Source organism: Muscardinus avellanarius (genome assembly GCF_963383645.1).
Source record: "Muscardinus avellanarius genome assembly, chromosome: 3".
NCBI classification, from domain to species: Eukaryota; Metazoa; Chordata; class Mammalia; order Rodentia; family Gliridae; genus Muscardinus; species Muscardinus avellanarius.
This window is the reverse complement of record NC_137788.1, coordinates 8,564,350-8,582,890: the sequence shown is the minus strand read 5'-3', so window position 1 is coordinate 8,582,890 and position 18,541 is coordinate 8,564,350. Positions and strand designations below refer to the sequence as shown.

General features: G+C 48.0%; 1 protein-coding gene across 2 annotated transcripts in view; it reads left to right on the top strand.

Annotated features, from left to right (window-relative positions):
* Positions 1-1,226: 1,226 nt before the first annotated feature.
* The window catches only part of EXOSC10 (exosome component 10), a gene marked incomplete at both ends in the record, with an annotated part of 32,214 nt that continues 14,899 nt past the window's right edge, over positions 1,227-18,541 (top strand). Inside the window, 12 exons of one of the 2 annotated variants that reach the window (XM_080690578.1) lie at positions 1,227-1,337; positions 3,085-3,221; positions 7,772-7,895; positions 9,999-10,103; positions 10,430-10,595; positions 10,736-10,850; positions 14,742-14,817; positions 15,028-15,138; positions 15,898-16,041; positions 16,526-16,716; positions 18,013-18,169; positions 18,317-18,465. In XM_080690578.1, coding sequence (XP_080546704.1) covers positions 1,227-1,337; positions 3,085-3,221; positions 7,772-7,895; positions 9,999-10,103; positions 10,430-10,595; positions 10,736-10,850; positions 14,742-14,817; positions 15,028-15,138; positions 15,898-16,041; positions 16,526-16,716; positions 18,013-18,169; positions 18,317-18,465 — 1,586 coding nt within the window. Of the gene's footprint in view, positions 1,338-3,084; positions 3,222-7,771; positions 7,896-9,998; positions 10,104-10,429; positions 10,596-10,735; positions 10,851-14,741; positions 14,818-15,027; positions 15,139-15,897; positions 16,042-16,525; positions 16,717-18,012; positions 18,170-18,316; positions 18,466-18,541 lie in introns of those variants that run through there. The other variant, XM_080690579.1, reaches the window with a different exon arrangement.

Genomic DNA, 18,541 nt, shown 5'->3' with positions numbered 1-18,541 from the left:
GGGTTCAATCCCCAATATTTAAATAAATAAATAAATAAATAAATAGGGCTGAACCAGAGCCAGGTGTGGTGACACACACTTGTAAACCCAGTACTTGGGAGGCCAGCATAGGAGGATCACAGCTGGGGGCCAGCCTTATCCACTTAATGAGACCCTGTTTCAAAATAAAAAATAAAGCCGGGCGTGGTACATGCTTATAATCCCAGCATTTGGAAGGCTAAAACAAGAGGTTCTAGTTTCAAGGACAGCTTTGGCTACTTAGGCCCTTTGAAACTCAGCGAGACTCTGTTTCAAAATAAAGAATAAAAATTAGGGCTGGGGGGTAGCTTGGAGGTAAAATGCCCCTGGGTTCAATCAATCCTCATTACCAATAAATAAATTTTTTTTTTTTTTTTTTTTTTTTTTTTGGTGGTACTGGGGTTCCTGGAAGCCCTTCTGCCTCTGGGCTACACTTCCAGACCTATTTTTACATTTTTTTAATTTGAAAACAGGGTGTCTCCTAAGCCAGCGCCCGGGTGATCCTCCTGTCTCTGCCTCCCAAGCATGGGGATTACAAGCGTGCGCCACCACACCCGGCTAAATAAATAAATATTTAAAATAATAGGGCAGGGGGTGTAGCTCGGAGGCCGAATATCCCTGGATTCCATCCCCAGACCCGCAGAAAGAAAGAAAGAAAGAAAGAAAGAAAGAAAGAAAGAAAGAAAGAAAGAAAGAAAGAAAGAAAGAAAGAAAGAAAGGAAGGAAGGAAGAGAAAGAATAAACAATGATTGAGAGGCTGACACAGGAGGATCTAAGGTTCGAGACCAGTCTCAACTACTTAGGCCCTCTGCAAGTTAATTGGACCCTGTTTCAAAATAAAAGAATGAAAATATTGGGCTAGGGGTGTAGAATGGCCATGGGATTAATCCCTAGCACCAAAAAAAAAAAAAAAAGCCGGGCGTAGTGACACACCTTTGTAATCCCCGCGCTTGGGAGGCTGGGACAGGAGAATGGCGCAGGTTCGAAGTCAGCCTTAGCTACTTAGGCTTTCAGCAATTTAGTGGGACCCTGTTTCGAAATAAAGAATAAAAACAATAGGGCAAGGGGTGTAGCTCAGAGGCCCAACGCCCCTGGGTTCCAGGCCCAGACCCGCAAAAAAAGAAAAAAAACCCTCCAGCCCGGGGGCGGGCCGGCCTGCGCATGCGCAGTGCGCCGCTGTCGCGAGAAGAGCCACGCGAAGCGGAAAGATGGCGCCTCCCAGCTCCCGGGAGCCCAAGGCCCCGCCGGCCGCCAGCGCAGCCCAGCCCGACGGCGAGATGGTCCTGCCGGGCTTCCCGGACGCGGACAGCTTCGTGAAGGTGAGCCCGGGCCGGGGCCCGGGGCGGGGGGCTGCGGCATGGCGGCTTCACCCGAGGGACTCGACGCCGCCCCGGCCGGCCGGGCCCCGAGCGGCGGCCGAGCCACAGCGTCGCGCGCGCTCCTGCTCACGAGACTCGTGATGCTGGACGACAACCCCGCTTTACCCAGGAGAGCACTTCAGGATGTGTGCGTGGCACGGGATTAAACCCACGGCCTTCTACTCTTAGCCACACCCCAGTCCTATTTTATTTTATATTGTCTTGTTTTGTTTTTTTCTTTGTGGTCCTGGGAATCAAACAGGGCCATTCTACCTCCAGGCTATACGCCCCTTGACAGTTTGGGGAGGGGGGGTGCTGGGGATTGATCCCAGGGGAATTCTACCTCCGAGTTACCCCCCCCCAGTCCTATCTTATATTTTATTTTGAAACAGGGTCTCACTAAGTTGCAGAGAGCTTTGCAGAATTGCCAAGGCTGGCTGTGAACCTGTGATCCTCCTGTCTCAGCCCCCCAAGTACTGGGATTACAAGTGCGTGTCACCATGCCCAGCTTGGCTTTTTTTCCTCACTACATTACAACACTTTCAGTAGAGAACTGTTTTTTGTTTTTGTTTTTGTTTTTGTGGTACTGGGGGTGGAACCCAGGGGCTTTCTACCACCAGGCTATACTCCCAGACCTATTTTTCCATATTTTATTTGGAAACAGGGTCTCACTAAGTTGCTGAGAGCCTCACTCAGTAGCTGAGGCTGGCTTCGAACCTGTGTGATCCTCCTGTCTCAGCCTCCCGAGTGTGGGGATTACAAGCGTGCGCCACCACGCCTGGCTTGAGAACTGTTTTATTAACTAAATTTTCCTTACAGATTGGCCACTCAAAGTAGTAGAGTACTGATTTTAGGTGTTCAAGATAAAAAAACCAAAAGTACAGTCAATTTCTAGGTAGAGTTCATGGGTCTGAACGCCAGGGGTAATAGCATTCCTGTAGCCAGGTGTAGTGGCGCACACGCGTAATCCCAGTACTTAAGAGGCTGAGACAGTAGGATCATAAGAAAGACTGTTTCCAAATAAAAATAGGTCTGGGGACATGGCCAGGAGGGAGAAGGCCCCTTGGTTCCATCCCCAGAACCACACACTCATGTGCCGGACACTATTCTAAGTGATTGGAGGAGCTCATTAATAACTTGAGCTCCTTATTGAGGTACTTATTTTTAAGGTCGAAATAAATAACTTGCCCCAAATCACAGCTTATAGGTAGCAGAGCCGAGGTTCAAACCCAGCCCACCTTAAATGTTAGCCGTATTATACTGCATGATGATGTTTCGATCAGTGAAAGACCCCCTAGAAGACGGTGCCCCATAAAAGTGTCTAGCACGTGATGCCGTAGATGTCTTTGCTTAGGTACGGACTGAAGTCACCGGTCAGTGAACTCACTTAGGGTGGATTTCTAAAACTCGGCCCCCTTGTTACCCAGTCCATGACTACATACGTTCTTCCCTGGTAACCCACCCTCCCAAGAGTACAGGCTCCAGACTTGGGTGCTGCGTTCACCTTTCAATCCACAGGCCCGGAACAGGGCTTGGGGTAGAGTCTCGCTGAATTGAGTATTTGTCGGATGGATGAAGCCTGGATTATCTTCTGCATGTCTTTAGCGTCTAGTACAACCTGCCACAGACAGTTGATCCTTAAGGAGTGATTGGCTGAACAAATGAAGACCAGTATTTAACGTGCGGCATCTTTTCTGGGTTTTGACAGTTTGCTCTGGGGTCAGTGGTGGCGGTGACCAAAGCATCCGGGGGCCTGCCACAGTCCGGTGATGAGTATGATTTTTACCGAAGTTTTCCTGGCTTCCGGGCATTTTGTGAAACACAGGGAGACAGGCTGCTTCATTGGTAAGTACTACGTATTGTTCCGTTGTGTTCGTGAAAGAAATGAAAAGAAAGAGGTGGGTAATTTTTCCTAAAATTTGTTTCGCCTCATTAATAATTTTCTGTATTATAAAGAATAATGCAGTGTGTAGCAGAGCTCAGTGGCACATGCCTGTAATCCTTGTACTTGGGAGGCTGAGACAGAATAATAGATTTGAGGGCGGCCTCAGCAACTTAGTGAGACCCTCTTTCAAAATAAAAAATAAAGCCAGGCGTGGTGGCGCGCGCTTGTAATCCCAGCATTTGGGAGGCTGAGACCAGAGGATCGCGGTTCGTGGACAGCCTCAGCTACTTAGTGAAGCCCTTTGCAACTCAGTGAGACCCGGTTTCAAAATAAAGAATAAAAAATAGGGCAGGGGCTGTATCTCGGAGGTCAAATATCCCTAGATTCTGCCGGGCGTGGTGGCACACGCTTGGGAGGCAGAGACAGGAGGATTGTGCAGGTTCGAAGCCAGCCGCACACGCTGGCTTAGGAGACCCTGTTTCCAAATAAAAATATAAAATAGGTCTGGGAGTGTAGCCCGGAGGTTGAAGGGCTTCCAGGAACCCCAGTACCACCAATATATATATATATATATCTCCCTGGATTCCATCCCCAGACCCGCAAAAAATAAAATAGGACTGGCAGTGTATGTAAGAGGCAGGCAGAATGCCCCTGCTGATTCAATGCCAAAACAAGAAACAAAAAGAAGAAAAAAATATGAAAATAAAGCAATAGGTTTTTTTTTTTTTTTTTTTTTTTTTGCAGTGCTTGGGGTGGAGCCCAGGGGACATTCTACCTTCAAGCTAAACCCCCAGCCCTATTTTTTATTTTTATTCCTTTTTTTTTTTTTTTGGTGGTACTGGGGTTCCTGGAAGCCCTTCTACCTCCGGGCTACACTCCCAGACCTAGTTTTTAACTTTATGTGGAAACAGGGTCTCTTAAACCAGCAAGGCTGGCTCCGAACCAGCGCGATCCTCCTGTCTCTGCCTCCCAAGCGCGGGGATTACAAGCGTGCGCCACCATGCCCGGCTTATTCCTTATTTTGAAACAAGGTCTCACTGAGTTGCAAAGGGCCTCAGTAGCTGAGGCTGTCCATGAACCTTTTTTTTTTTCTCTTTTTTTTTTTTTTTTTCTTTTCTTTTTGCGGGTCTGAGGATGTAACCCAGCGGCATTCGACCTTCAAGCTACACTCCCTGCCATGTTTTTTATTTTTTTATTTTTTATTTTTCAGGTCTGGGGATGGAACCCAGGGGCATTCGACCTCTGAGCTATACCGCCTGCCCTACTTTTTATTCTTTATTTTGAAACCGGGTCTCACTGAGTTGCAGAGGGCCTCACTAAGTAGCTGAGGCTGTCTGCGAACCGCGATCCTCCAGTCTCAGCCTCCCGAATGCTGGGATTACAAGCGTGCGCCACCACGCCCGGCTTTTTTATTCTTTAAACTGAAACAGTCTCATTGAGTTGTGAAGGGCCTCACTAAGTACTTGAGGCTGATCGTGAACTGCGATCCTCCAGTCTCAGCCTCCCGAATACTGGGATTACAAGCATGTGCCACCACTCCCAGCTGGCCATAAACCTTGATTTTCTTGTCTCAGCCTCCCAAATGCTGGGATTACAAATGTGTGCCACCATGCCCAACCCCTAAAACAATAGATTTCAATTGGTAAATTTTTAGTTCGTGTGTGTGTGTGCGTGTGCCATAATGAAGATTGAACTCAGGCATGCTAGGTAAGGGCTCTACTACTGAGCTATACCACCAGCCCATTTATTGTTTGTTTGTTTTCAGATTTGGGGTTGAACCCAGTCTACCTCCAAGCTATACCCTCAGAGAGAGAGAGAGAGAGAGAGAGAGAGAGAGAGAGAGAGAGAGATGCTTGTTATTAAACCTCGAAGTTTGAACCCAGTCTACCTCCAAGCTATACCCTCAGCCGTGTGTGTGTGTGTGTGTGTGTGTGTGTGTGTGTGTGTTGCTTGTTATTAAACCTCGAAGCTTTCTACCTCCAAGCTACATTCCCTGCCCTTGTTAGGTTGCTGAGGCCGTCCTCAAACCTGCAATTGACCTGTCTCATCTTTCCAAGTGCTAGAATTATGACCATACACCAGCTCCCCAGCCATTTTGTTAAATTTTATTTTGAGACAGGGTCTTTCAGAGTTGCCCAGGCAGTCCTCAAATTTGTAATCATCCTGCCTTAGCCTTCCAAGTAGTAGAATTATAGATGTGTACCGCCTCACCCAGCCTAGTTTAACTGTTTTTGTGTGCATGGGGCACTGGGGATTAAACCCAGGGGCATTCTGCCTCCAAACTACACCCCCAGTCTGATTTTTTTTTTTTTTTTTTTTGAAACAAGGTCTCACTAGGTTGGTGAAAGTCTCGTTGCTTGCTGAGACTGCCCTTCAGCCTATGATCCTTCTGTCTCAGCCTCCCAAGTATTGGGGTTACAAGGTTGTACCACTGTAATTGTCCTGGTTTAACTTTTTTTTTTTGACACTTGGGATTGAACCCAATGAATTCTACCTCTAATGAGCTGCACCCCCAGCCCTATCTTATTTTTATTTTGAAACCGGGTCTCACCAGGTTGTGCGTCTCAGTACTTGCTGAAACTGTTGTGGAACCTATGATGCTCTGATCAGCCTCCCAAACACTGGGATTACAAGTGTGCTCCACCAAGCTCAACTCCAGCTTAACTTCTTTTACTTTTATTTATTCATTTATTTTTCTGTGTGTGTGTGTGGTATTGGCGATGAAACCCAGGGGCACTTGACCTCTGAGTTACTTTTTTTTTTTTTGGCGGGTCTGAGGATGGAACCCAGGGGCATTCAACCTCTGAGCTACAGCCCCTGCTCTATTTTTTATTCTTTATTTTGAAACCAGATCTCACTGAGCTGCAGAGGGCCTCACTAAGTAGCTGAGGCTGTCCGCAAACCGCGATCCTCCAGTCTCAGCCTCCCGAATGCTGGGATTATAAGGGTGCACCACCATGCCGGGCTCCCAGCCCTATTTTTTATTCTTTATTTTAAAACAGGTTTCAAAATGAAGTAGCCGAGGATGGCCACGAACACAGATCCTGTCTCAGCCTCCGAAATGCTCAGGTTATAAGCAGTTGCGCCACCACGCTCAGCTTCTGGATTCACTTTTTTTTTTCCAGTGGTGGGAATGGAACCCAGGGATATTCTACCTCCAAGCTACACCCCCAGCTCTGTTTTTTATTCTCTATTTTGAAATGGACTCATTGAGTTGCAAAAGGCCTCACTAAGGAGCTAAGGCTGTCCGCTGCCATCCTCTTATCTCGGCCTCCCAAATGCTAGGATTACAGGAATGTGCCACCACTCCTGGCTTTTTTTTTTTTCTTTTGTGGTGCTGGGGGTGTAATCCAGGGGCTTTTTACCTCTGGGCTACACTCCCAGGCCTATTTTATACTTTAGTTGGAAACAGGGTCTCACTAAGTTGCTGAGAGCCTCACTAAGTAGCTGAGGCTGGCTTCGAACCTGTGCGATCCTCCTGTCAGCCTCCCAAGCGCTGGGATTACAAGCGTGTACCACCACGCCCGGCTACACCTGGCTTTTAACTTTTAAAAAGTGTATTAAGCCAAGCGTGTCAGGACACACCTGAAATCCCAGTACTTGCTACCTAGGAGGCTGAGGCAGGAGGGTCACAGGTGCGAGGCTAGCCTCAGCAACTGACCCTGAGCAATCAGTGAGGCCCTGTTTCAGAATAAAAGGTGTAGCCAGGCATGGTGGGCACGCTTGTCATCCCAGCATTTGGGAGGCTGAGACCGGAGGATCACGGTTCGTGGACAGCCTCAGCTACTTAGGCCCTCTGCAACTCAGTGATACCTGGGTTCCGAATAAAGAATAAAAAAGAGGGCTGGGGGTATAGCTCGGAGGTCGAATGCTCCTGGGTTCCATCCCCAGACCCCCCCAAAAAATAATAATAATTTTGAAATAATCAAAATAGCTGGGCGTGGTGGCGCACGCTTGTAATCCCCGCGCTTGGGAGACAGAGACAGGAGGATCGCGCAGGTTCGAAGCCAGCCGCGCGCGCTGGCTTAGGAGACCCTGTTTCCAAATAAAAATGTAAAAATAGGTCTGGGAGTGTAGCCCGGAGGTAGAAGGGCTTCCAGGAACCCCAGTACCACACACACAAAAAAAATACTAATAATCAAAATAAAAAGTATAGCTAGGTGTGGTGGCTCATGCTTGTAATCCCTGCATTTCAGAGGCTGAGATAGGATCACGGTTCACAGACAGCCTCACTACTTAGGGAGGCCCTTTGCAACTCAGACCCTGTTTCAAAATGAAGAATAAAAAATAGGGCTGGTGGTGTAGCTCAGAGGTAGAATGCCCCCTGGGTTTTATTGCTAGTGCCGCAAAAAATAAAAAGGAAAAAGGAATAGGAGTGTAGTCTGAGGTTGAGCGCCCCTGGGCTCGATCCTTGGCTGCTCCCATCCCCCGGTAGTTTCAGAAATGGTCCCCCAGATTGTAAGCAAGTGAGATAAATGCGCACAGACTGGCCTACGTTTTCTTTCCTTAGCATGAGTCGCGTCATGCAGTACCATGGCTGTCGCAGCAACATTAAGGATCGAAAGAAGGTGACTGAGTTGGAGGACAAGTTCGATTTACTCGTGGATACCAATGACGTGATTCTGGAGAGAGTGGTGAGTACCCCACAGTACTCTGAGTTAGCTAACACATAACTTTTGCATTATAGAGAAACCTTAGTACCTTAGAAAATGAAAAGGAAATAATAACGTTTCCTTCTGATAGTTGGCATCTTTATTCTCAAAAGTAACCACAGTTGTCTTTTTTTCTTTTTTGGTGGCACTGGGGGTGGAACCCAGAAGCTTTCTACCTCCGGGCTATACTCCCAGACCTTTTTTATATTTTATTTGGAAACAGGGTCTCGCTAAGTTGCTGAGAGCCTCACTAAGTAGCTGAGGCTGGCTTCGAGCCCGTGCGATCCTCCTGTCTCAGCCTCCCAAGCGCGGGGATTACAAGCATGCGCCACCACGCCTGGCCACAGTTGTCTTTAAAATATCACTGCCCCCCCAAAAAAATCACTCCCTGTGGAAACCTATTTTTGTTGTTTTTTTATTTTGATTTGTTTTAGGTTTTTTGTTTTGTTTTGTTTTTGCGGTACTGGGGATGGAACCCAGGGGTATTCATTCTACCTCTGAACTACAGCTCCAGGCCTATTTTTTATTCTTTATTTTGAAACAGCCTCACTAAGTAGCTGAGACTATCCACGAACTCGGATCCTCCTATCTCAGCCTCCCAGATGCTGGGATTACAAGCGTGCTCCACCACACCCACCTGGAAACTTGTCTTTAAGCATCTGATTATATATTTATTTTCCTGATTTGTAAATCCTGTTTGTATTGCAATATAGGAGAGCTTTGCACCAGTACAGCCAAACTTTAGTATTTAATTCATTTTCATTGTTACAATCTGCTAAACACCCTTATCTGCAGGATTGGAGGGAAATTTGTATTAATCTATCTAGCTTACTATCAGTTTCTTTTTTTTTTTTTTTATGGTACTGGAGATTTAACCCAGAGGCATTCTACCTCTAGAGATATCCACAAACCCTATTTTTTGTCTTTGAAACAAGGTCTCACTAAGTTGCAGAAGTAGCTGGGGCTGGCTGTGACCTGTGACTTTCTGTCTCAGCATCCTAAGTACTGAGATTAAAAGCGTGCGCCACTGTGCCTAGCTCTGTCACTTCTTTTTAATCCCACAATAGAACGTTATTTGCAGAAATACACAGATCATCCATAATAAATAAAACTTTGAACCAGTAACAGTCCCAGAGATACTGATGTGTCTCCTATCCCATGAAGTCATCCTGTCCCCGGCCTAAATACCCACGCGTCTTTCAGCGAATCCTCCTATTTTATGATTTCAAGCTCTGTCAGAGGACCTTTCACCTGGGGCACCTCTGTTAGTAGTGTCCAAACTGCTAATCCACATGATGTGCTCTGACTGCAAAACAGAACTGCCTTTGTTCTCATTCTAAGTACTACACTTTGTTGTTGTTTTACTTTTACTGGAAATCAAAGCCAGGGCTACATGCAGGCACTCCACTGCTGGGCTGTATTCCCAGCCCCTATACTTCTATCTGTAGGACCCAGTCTTCTGTCTTTAATGGCCACAGCACGGTGTTAAGTCGCCTTTGGTTTTTCAACATAATTGAGAGCTGTAAAGAAAATCAGTCATAGGTGGGAGCAAATGATTACTACCCTTCCGGTCTTTGTTGTGTGTGTGTGGGGGGGGGTACTGGGGGTGGAACCCAGAGGCTTTCTACCTCCGGGCTATACTCCCAGAGCCATTTTATACTTTATTTGAAAGCAGGGTCTCACTAAGTTGCTGAGAGCCTCACTAAGTAGCTGAGGCTGGCTTCGAAGCTGCGCGATCCTCCTGTCTCAGCCTCCCAAGCGCGGGGATTACAAGCGTGCGCCACCACGCCCGGCCTTGATGTGACTCTCTAATGACCCCTCATGCAGGGATCCGAAAAGAGAGAATGTGTTTGAGTGTGTGTGTGTGTGTGTGTGTGTGTGTGTGTGTGTGTGTGTTCCTTCACAGGCAGCTGTACGCCCTCTTGACTGACAGGTAACAACGGGCCTACCCGCGCTCCATAACGTGGCATTGTGACAAATGCGTTGATCCACTGCTGCGTAATCCTGTAAATATATTTCTCTAAAATGTCAGGTAATTAGCTCTGCTCATCTCAAAGACACCAACGTGATACCTGTTGCTCCTAGGGCATTCTCCTGGATGATGCATCAGGTGTGAGTAAGCATCAGCAGCCTGTCCTCCCTGCGGGGCTGCAGGTCCCCAAGACAGTGGTGTCCAGCTGGAACCGGAAGGTAAGGGACGTGTGGCCATTCTGCCTCGGAGCTACACCCCAGCCAGATTTCTTTTTTTTTTTTTTTTTTAATTTGGAAACAGTCTCACTAGGTTTCTGAGAGTCGGCTACATTGCCAAGGCTGGCTTTGAACCTGCGATCTGTCTCAGCCTCCCAAGTCCTGGGATTACACGCGTGGGCCACCACGCCCAGCCCTTTTTTCTTTTGAGACAGTCTCACTAAGTTGCTGAGAGCCTCACTACATGTGCACCACAGTAGAGCCCTGCTGGAATTTACTTTTCTAATTCATCAGTTGAGTGTTATAAAGTGCATGTGTGTTGATTCCAGGCAGGAGAATGTGGCAGAAAAGCGAAATCTGAAACTTTCCGGCTGCTTCATGCAAAAAACATTATCCGACCTCAGCTCAAATTTCGAGAGAAGATTGACAATTCCAACACACCGTTTCTTCCCAAAATCTTCATCAAGCCCAATGCTCAGAAACCGCTCCCTCAGGGTGAGTACTGCTGAGTCTGTCTCTCCGGTCTGATGCAGAAGCCGACAGAGGAGTAGAGGTCTGCCCGCTGGCTTTCTCTCTCTGAGGGAGCCAGTTGTATCTCTTTTGTGATGCTGTTTTCTCGCTACTTGGGCCTCCAGCTCTATCTAAAGAAAGGCGGGAACGGCCACAGGACCGCCCTGAGGACTTGGACGTCCCCCCTGCCCTGGCAGACTTCATCCATCAGCAGCGAACCCAGCAGGTTGAGCAGGACATGTGAGTGTTTCGCTGCCTCCAAGCCTGGACTCGCCTTGTTACCACATTTTCACTCAGTGTCACCTCTGTAAAATGTGGGCGTGAAGTGTCTGAGGACCCGGTGATTTTCCCCTCGTCCTCATGGGGGTCTTGGCAGTCAGCCTCCCTTCGTCTGTGCTTACAGAGGGCCTAACGCCATCATCCATGTAGCCTCCCCAGGGTCCTGAGAGGACTGCTGCTCTTGTCCCATTTACAGATGTACAAACAAAATTAGAGATGATGACCTCCACAGCCCTGTAACATTATGATGGTGATGATGTCGGTGGTGATGATTTTTTTTTTTTTTTTTTTTTTTGGTGGTACTGGGGGTGGAACCCAGAGGCTTTCTACCTCCAAGCTATACTCCAGACCTTTTTTATATTTTATTTGTAAACAGGGTCTCACTAGGTTGCTGAGAGCCTCACTAAGTAGCTGAGGCTGGCTTCGAACCTGCACGATCCTCCTGTCTCAGCCTCCCAAGTGCGGGGATTACAAGTGTGCGCCACCACGCCCAGCTATTATTAGGATTTAAACCCAAGAGCATTCTACCTCCAAGCTACACTTGCAGCCCTATTTTTTTTTTCCTCCCCCGGGTCTGGGGATGGAACTCAGGGGCATTCGATCTCCGAGCTACACCCCCTGCCCTATTTTTTATTCTTTATTTTGAAACCGGATCTTACTGAGTTGCAGAGGGCCTCACTAAGTAGCTGAGGCTGTCCATGAACCGTGATCCTCTGGGTCTCAGCTTCCCAAATGCTGGGATTACAAACATGCGCCACCACGCCTGGGTCCCTTTTTATTTTTTATTTTGAAAGTCTTGCTAAGTTAGCTGAGAGCCTCACTACATTGCCGAGGCCAACGTCAAAGCTGTGATCCTCCTGTCTCAGCCTCCCAAGTACTTGAATTACAAGTGTACACCACCATGCCTAGCTAAAAATTAAAATTAAGCCGGACGTGGTGGCACATGCTTGTACTTGTAATCCCAGCATTTGGGAGGCTGAGACCTGAGGATCATGGTTCGCGGACAGCCTCTGCTACTTAGTGAGGCCCTTTGCAACTCAGTGAGATCCGCTTTCAAAATAAAGAATAAAAAATAGGGCTGGGGGTGCAGCTTGGAGGTCGAATGCCCCTGGGTTCCATTCTCAGTACCACAAAATAAATAAATAAATAAAATTTTTAAATTAAAAATAGGGGTGGAAGTTAACTCAGAAGTAGAATGCCCCTGCGGTCAGTCCCCGCTACCACAAAAAACATAAACTAGTAAAAATAGACTAATGGGGAGCCGGGCATGGCGGCGCAGGCCTGTAATCCCAGCATCTGAGAGGCTGAGGCAGAATCGCAGTTCACAGACACCTCAGCTACCTAGACCCTCTGCAACTCAGCGAGACCATTTCAAAATAAAGAATAAAACCATTGGGCTGGGGGTGTAGCTTGGAGGTAGAATGGCCCTGGGTTCCATCCCTAGTACCGCAAATAAAAAATTTTTAAAAAAATACACTAATGGATTTTCCTTTATTAGGAAAAGGTAAGAAAAAGCTTTGTTAGTATTGGCTTTTTTTCACATGTAGTCAGAGCCTTTGACCATGCATTTGTTCAGCCCCACCTCTGCTCTGTGAGGCCCCAGCCAGGAGCTAGGAAAGTAAAGGGAATGAGAGAGGGCCCTGCCCTCCAGGACGCACCAGGCTCGGCGTTTAGTGCAGATTCACGATAAAGTAACAGAATAATTTTAATGTTTTTACTTATTTATTTATTTATTTATTTTATGTGGTGCTGGGGATGGAACTCAGGGGCTTTCTACCTCCAGGCTACACTGCCAGACCTATTTTATATTTTATTTGGAAACAGGGTCTCACTAGGTTGCTGAGAGCCTCCCCAAGTAGCTGAGGCTGGCTTCAGACCTATGCAATCCTCCTGTCTCCCAATTACTGGGATTACAAGCTTGCGCCACCACGCCCGGCTTGCTGGCTTGCTTGCTTGCTTTTTTTTTTTTTTTTTTTTTGAGCTACACCCCCTGCCCTATTTTTTTTTTTTTTTTTTGAGCTACACCCCCTGCCCTATTTTTTTTTTTTTTTTTTGAAACGGTCTCACTGAGTTACAGAGGAACTCACTAAAAAGCTGAGGCTGTCTACGAGCTGTAATCCTTCAGTCGGCCCCCCAAACGCTGGGATTACAAGTGTGCACCACCACGCCCGGCTCTTTTTTGTGTGTGTGTGGGGGGGGGGGTCTGGGTATGGAACCCTGAGGCATTCGACCTCCAAGCTACACCCCTGCCCACTTTTTCTTTTTTTCTTTTTTTTTCTTTTTTTTTCTTTTTTTTTTTTTTTTTTTTTTTTGGTGGTACTGGGGGTGGAACCCAGAGGCTTTCTACCTCCAGGCTATACTCCCAAAACTATTTTATGTTTTATTTAGAAACAGGGTCTCACTAAGTTGCTAAGAGCCTCACTCAGTAGCTGAGGCTGGCTTCGAACCTGTGTGATCCTCCTGTCTCAGCCTCCCAAGCTCAGGGATTACAAGCATGCACCACCACGTCCGGCTTTTTTTTTTTTTTTTTTTTTTTTTTTTTGAAACAGGGTCTCACTAAGTTGCAGAGGGCCTCACTAAGTAGCTGAGGCTGTCGGCGAACCCCGATCCTCCGGGCTCAGCCTCCCGAAAGCTGGGATTACAAGTGTGCGCCACCATGCCCGGCTCTATTTTTATTTTTTAAACTAGGGTCTCGCTAGGTTAAAGAGAGTCTCACCGTTTGCTGAGGCTGTCCTCAAACCTACAATCATCCTGTCTCAGCCTTCCAAGTACTGAAGTTATAGGTATGTGCCACCACACCTGGCTGCAACAGAAAAAATTTAACATTTAGAGCCAGACGTGGTGGCGCACACTTGTAATCCCCGCACTTGGGAGGCTGAGACAGGAAGATCGCACAGGTTCGAAGCCAGCCTCAGCTACTTAGTGAGGCTCTCAGCAACTTAGTGAGACCCTGTTTCCAAAAATAGGTCTGGGAGGATAGCCCGGAGGTAGAAAGCCTCTGGGTTCTACCCCCAGTACCTTAACATTTAGTTAATAGCCAACTAAAATATTAGTGCTATTCTCTCTAACCTCAGAAACTTGTTATTCTAAACCACAGGAATTGTATGCTTGTCAGTTTTATATCATCCATAATATCAACTATACAGCACTTTGCAAATACACACTCAATGCTTTTTTGTTTGTTTTTTTAAGCACTGGGGATGGAGCCCAGGGGCATTCTACCTCCGAGCTACACTCCCAGCCCTATTTTTATTCTTTATTTTGAAATAGGGTCTCACTGAGTTGTGGGGGCCTCACTGAGTAGCTGAGGCTGGGTACAAACCTGCGATCCTTCTGTCTCAGCCTCCCATGTACTGGGATTACAAGCCTGTGCCACCATACCCAGCTCACTGAAATATTTATAAAGCTACTTGGATCTCTAGGTCTCTCTAAAGAAAAAGACTTTTTTTTTTTTTTTTTTTTGGCTATACTAGGGATTGAACCCAGAGGCATTCTACCTCTTGAGCTATACCCCCAGCCCTATTTTTTACCCTGTTTTGAAACAGGGTGTCACTAAGTTGCTGAGGCTAGCTAAGAACCTGCGATCCTCCTGTCTCAGTCTCCCAATTACTAGGATTACAAGCATGCCCCACCACACCCAGCGTACGAAGTAGAATGAATGATCATACTTTTAAGATAATCGGGAATCACATGATTTATTTATGTACTTGAGTAATTATTGTAATAATGGTACTGTTATAAAGGGAAATGTTTTCAAATGGTCTTTTCTCATCTGCTTTTACAAGTTGGATCAGAGCAGCTGCTTTTACTCGAATCATGGAATCAAAGAGATTTCTTTGTGTTCTGCTTCAGGTTTGCACACCCTTATCAGTATGAACTCGATCACTTCACTCCTCCAGACTCGGTGCTTCAGAAGCCACAGCCCCAGGTGAGTGCCCGCTGCAGCCTCCCAGTGGCGCCTGCCAGCCGGGGAGAGGAGGCCAGTCAGGAGAGTCCAGATGGGTGTGGCTTTGACTCCCCTTGGCTGTCTTTAAAGTAGGAGGCCGTGACATGGCCAGTTCTTGAACTCAGAATTCATTTTGTACTTTAGTGGGGATGGTTTTTAATATTCCTTTTCCCCTGTACTTTCTTAATCCAGTTATACAGACCTGTACAAGAAACACCTTGCCATTTTGTATCTTCTCTGGACCAACTTGTGGAACTCAACGAAAAGCTCTTGAAGTGTCAAGAATTTGCTGTTGACTTAGAGGTATCTTGTAGTTGACCTCGAATAAAATTTTTGCACTTTTTTTTTTTGTGTGTGTGTGTGGTACTGGGGATTGAACCCAAAGGCATTCTCACTCCGAGCTACAGTGCCAGCCGTTTATTCTTTATTTGGAAACAGGGTCTCACTAAGTTGCCGAGAGCCTCACTCAGTAGCTGAGGCTGGGCACAAACCTGCGATCCTCCTGTCTCGGCCTCCCAAGCACTGAGATTACAGGCATGTGCCACCGTGCCTGGCTAATTCTTGAATTTTCTGTGGGTTCACCTTTTTGAGAATTACAAAATTAGCCTAGTTGTAATCTGTATTTGCTAGCAGCCATGACACTGTGCTGCAGCTCACTTGTGCTTGGGGTTGGGGTGTGCTAGGAATCGAGCCCAGATGCATTTTACCTCCAAGCTACACCCCAGCCCTGTTTTTATTTTTTATTTATTCACTTTTTTTTTTTTAAACAGGGTCCTGCTAGGTTGATGAGAGCCTCACTCTAAGCTGAGACTGTCCTCAAACCTGCAGTCCTCCTGTCCTAGCCTCCCAGGTACTGGGATTGCAAGTGTGCGCCACCACGCCCGGCTTGTAGATGCTTTTCAAAACGTAAAGGAAGGGTCGGTGTGGTTGGTCCGGTGGTAGAGCATGTACTTCTTAGCACATGTGAGGTGCCGGGTTCAGTCCCCAGCTCCAAAAAAATATATATCTTGGTGAGGAAAGCCTCGTAAACATGTTTCCCCTGTTCTCTTTCTGTTATTTTAGCACCACTCCTACAGGAGCTTCCTAGGACTCACCTGTCTGATGCAGATTTCCACCCGCACAGAAGACTTCATCGTCGACACGCTGGAGCTGCGTAGCGACATGTACATTCTCAACGAGAGCCTCACAGACCCAGCCATCGTGAAGGTGAGCCGGCACGCCGTCTCTGCGTGTGCCGCGGGGTTAAGGTGAGCCGGCACGCCGTCTCTGCGTGTGCCGCAGGGTTGCTGTGCTTTCCAGTGTAGCATTTCACACTCTCCAACAGACCAGGTGGGGTTGAAGAAATCGTGCCCTACCCTGCGTGCACTGAAGTGCTTGTCTCTGAACCCCATGGGGACAGCCGGGACGGAGGAGGTTGCCACCCGTGTTGACTCATGCTGATGACTGCTGTGAGGAGCCCCGCCGTCGGAGGCTGGCAGAGCTGCTGCCCCGTGCGTTGCTGACAGTCGGCTCTTAACACTGTGCAGTTAGGAGCGTAGACCAAGGCTGGCCCGGGTAGAAGCACTCACAGCACACCTGCCCCTCGCTCTGGCTTCAATGCCATTGTTCCGATCCCCGAGTGGCAGAGGAGAGAGGCGGGGTGTGCTGGTGTGCCAGTGAGCCGCCTGGCACTGGCTGGTTCTTTTTTCAGGTCTTCCACGGTGCGGATTCCGACATAGAGTGGCTGCAGAAAGACTTTGGGCTGTACGTAGTGAACATGTTCGATACCCATCAGGCAGCACGCCTTCTTAACCTGGGCAGGCACTCGCTGGACCACCTGCTGAAACTCTACTGCAGCGTGGAGTCCAACAAGCAGTACCAGCTGGCCGACTGGAGGATACGGTCAGTTTGCTTGACAAGGAGGGGTGGGTGGCGGGAGGGGCCCGGCCGCTCACTGGCCTCTCCTTGCAGAGCCCTTTGAGGCTGTGGCTGTTTGAAGGCCCTCTGGCAGGGTTCCCTCTAGCTCTTCGCTGCCACACAGAAGCAGTAGGAAGCCTTAGAGGCCAGTTGACACTGGACTGATCTGCTTCCTGGAGGTGGCCCTGTCCACACTGGCCCCGAGTTTGCAGCTCCTCCCTGGCATGGTGTGTGCCGGTGCCGGCCTCCCTGAGGTGTGGGAAAGGCCGAGGCGCTCAGGCTCAGCTTCAGAGGCTCGCCTGTGTGGCATGGCGGTCACAGTGCCGCTCTCCTGGAGGCTGGTCCAGCTGCTCATGCTCAGCCTCCTAGGTTGCAGCTGTCAGATGAATCTGCCACTGAGCTGATCTCCATTTCCACATGTCCACATTTCTAAATTAAAAGATAAAAATGTATTTGAGGCAGGTAAGCCTCGAAAGTTAAGAAGCTTGCCCAGGGACAGACAGCTGGAGTGAAGAGTCATCCCCGGACCACCATGCCTTATTTTATTTATTTTATTTTTGGTAGTAAGGTTTGAACCCTGGGATATTCTACCTCTGAGCTAGCCCTACTTTGTTTTTTATTTTATTTATTTATTTATTTATTGCAGGTCTGGGTTGGAACCCAGAGGCATTTGACCTCTGAGCTACACCCCCTGCCCTATTTTTTTTTTATTCTTTATTTTGAAACGGGGTCTCACTGAGTTGCCAAGGGCCTCATTAAGTAGCTGAGGCTGTCCGCGAACTGCAATCCTCCAGTCTCAGCTTCCCAAATGCTGGGATTACAAGCGTGCAGCATCATGCCCAACTTTATTTATTTTATTTTTATTTTGTGTGTATGTGTATAAGTGCTGGGGTTTGAACCCAGAGACATTCTACCTCCAAGCTATACCCCAGCCCTTTTTATTTTTTACTTCGAAACAGGATCTCACTAAGTTACTGAGGCTGACCTCAAACCTGCAATCCCTGTGTGAGCCTCCCAAGCACTGGGATTACAGGCATGGGCCACCACACCCCGCAGCCACAGTGTACTTTGCTTGACCACATCATCTCCCTTGTCTCCCTTTCCACCCAGCTTTTAAAGGTTTGCCTTATTAAGATGCAAGAAGTTTAGTAAAATCATAGTATTGTTTCTGGGGGAATCAGGAAATCAGAGGGCTTTGAGAATGTCCTGGCACGCAGAGTGGACAGGCTGGACCGCGCCCCTTGGGTACTCGGTGACACCGTGTGCTCTGTGCCATCCTAGCCCCCTGCCTGAGGAAATGCTCAGCTATGCCCGGGATGACACCCACTACCTGCTGTACATCTATGACAAGATGAGGGTGGAGCTGTGGGAGCGAGGCGGCGAGCAGCCGGTGCAGCTGCAGGTGGTGTGGCAGCGCAGCAGGGACATCTGCCTCAAGGTACAGCTCGGCCCGAGCCCCACCGTGCCCAGGCGCGTGCTCTCCTCCTGACCCCGGCCCGCTCTTACCTCCACTCTGCACCCGTGATGACGAGCACAGGCACACTCTTGGTTCTGCTGATCTTAAATATTCTTTACCGCTTTGCAGAAATTCGTCAAACCCATCTTCACGGATGAGTCCTACCTTGAACTGTATCGGAAGCAAAAGAAGCATCTCAACTCTCAGCAGCTGACTGCGTTCCAGCTGCTGTTTGCCTGGAGGGATAAGATGGCTCGCAGGGAGGACGAGAGCTACGGGTAAGGGTCTCAGGCTTCCGTTTATGCTGCTGCTCGTGGGGACTGAGCAGGTGAGGTGCAGGAAATGGGGACTTTG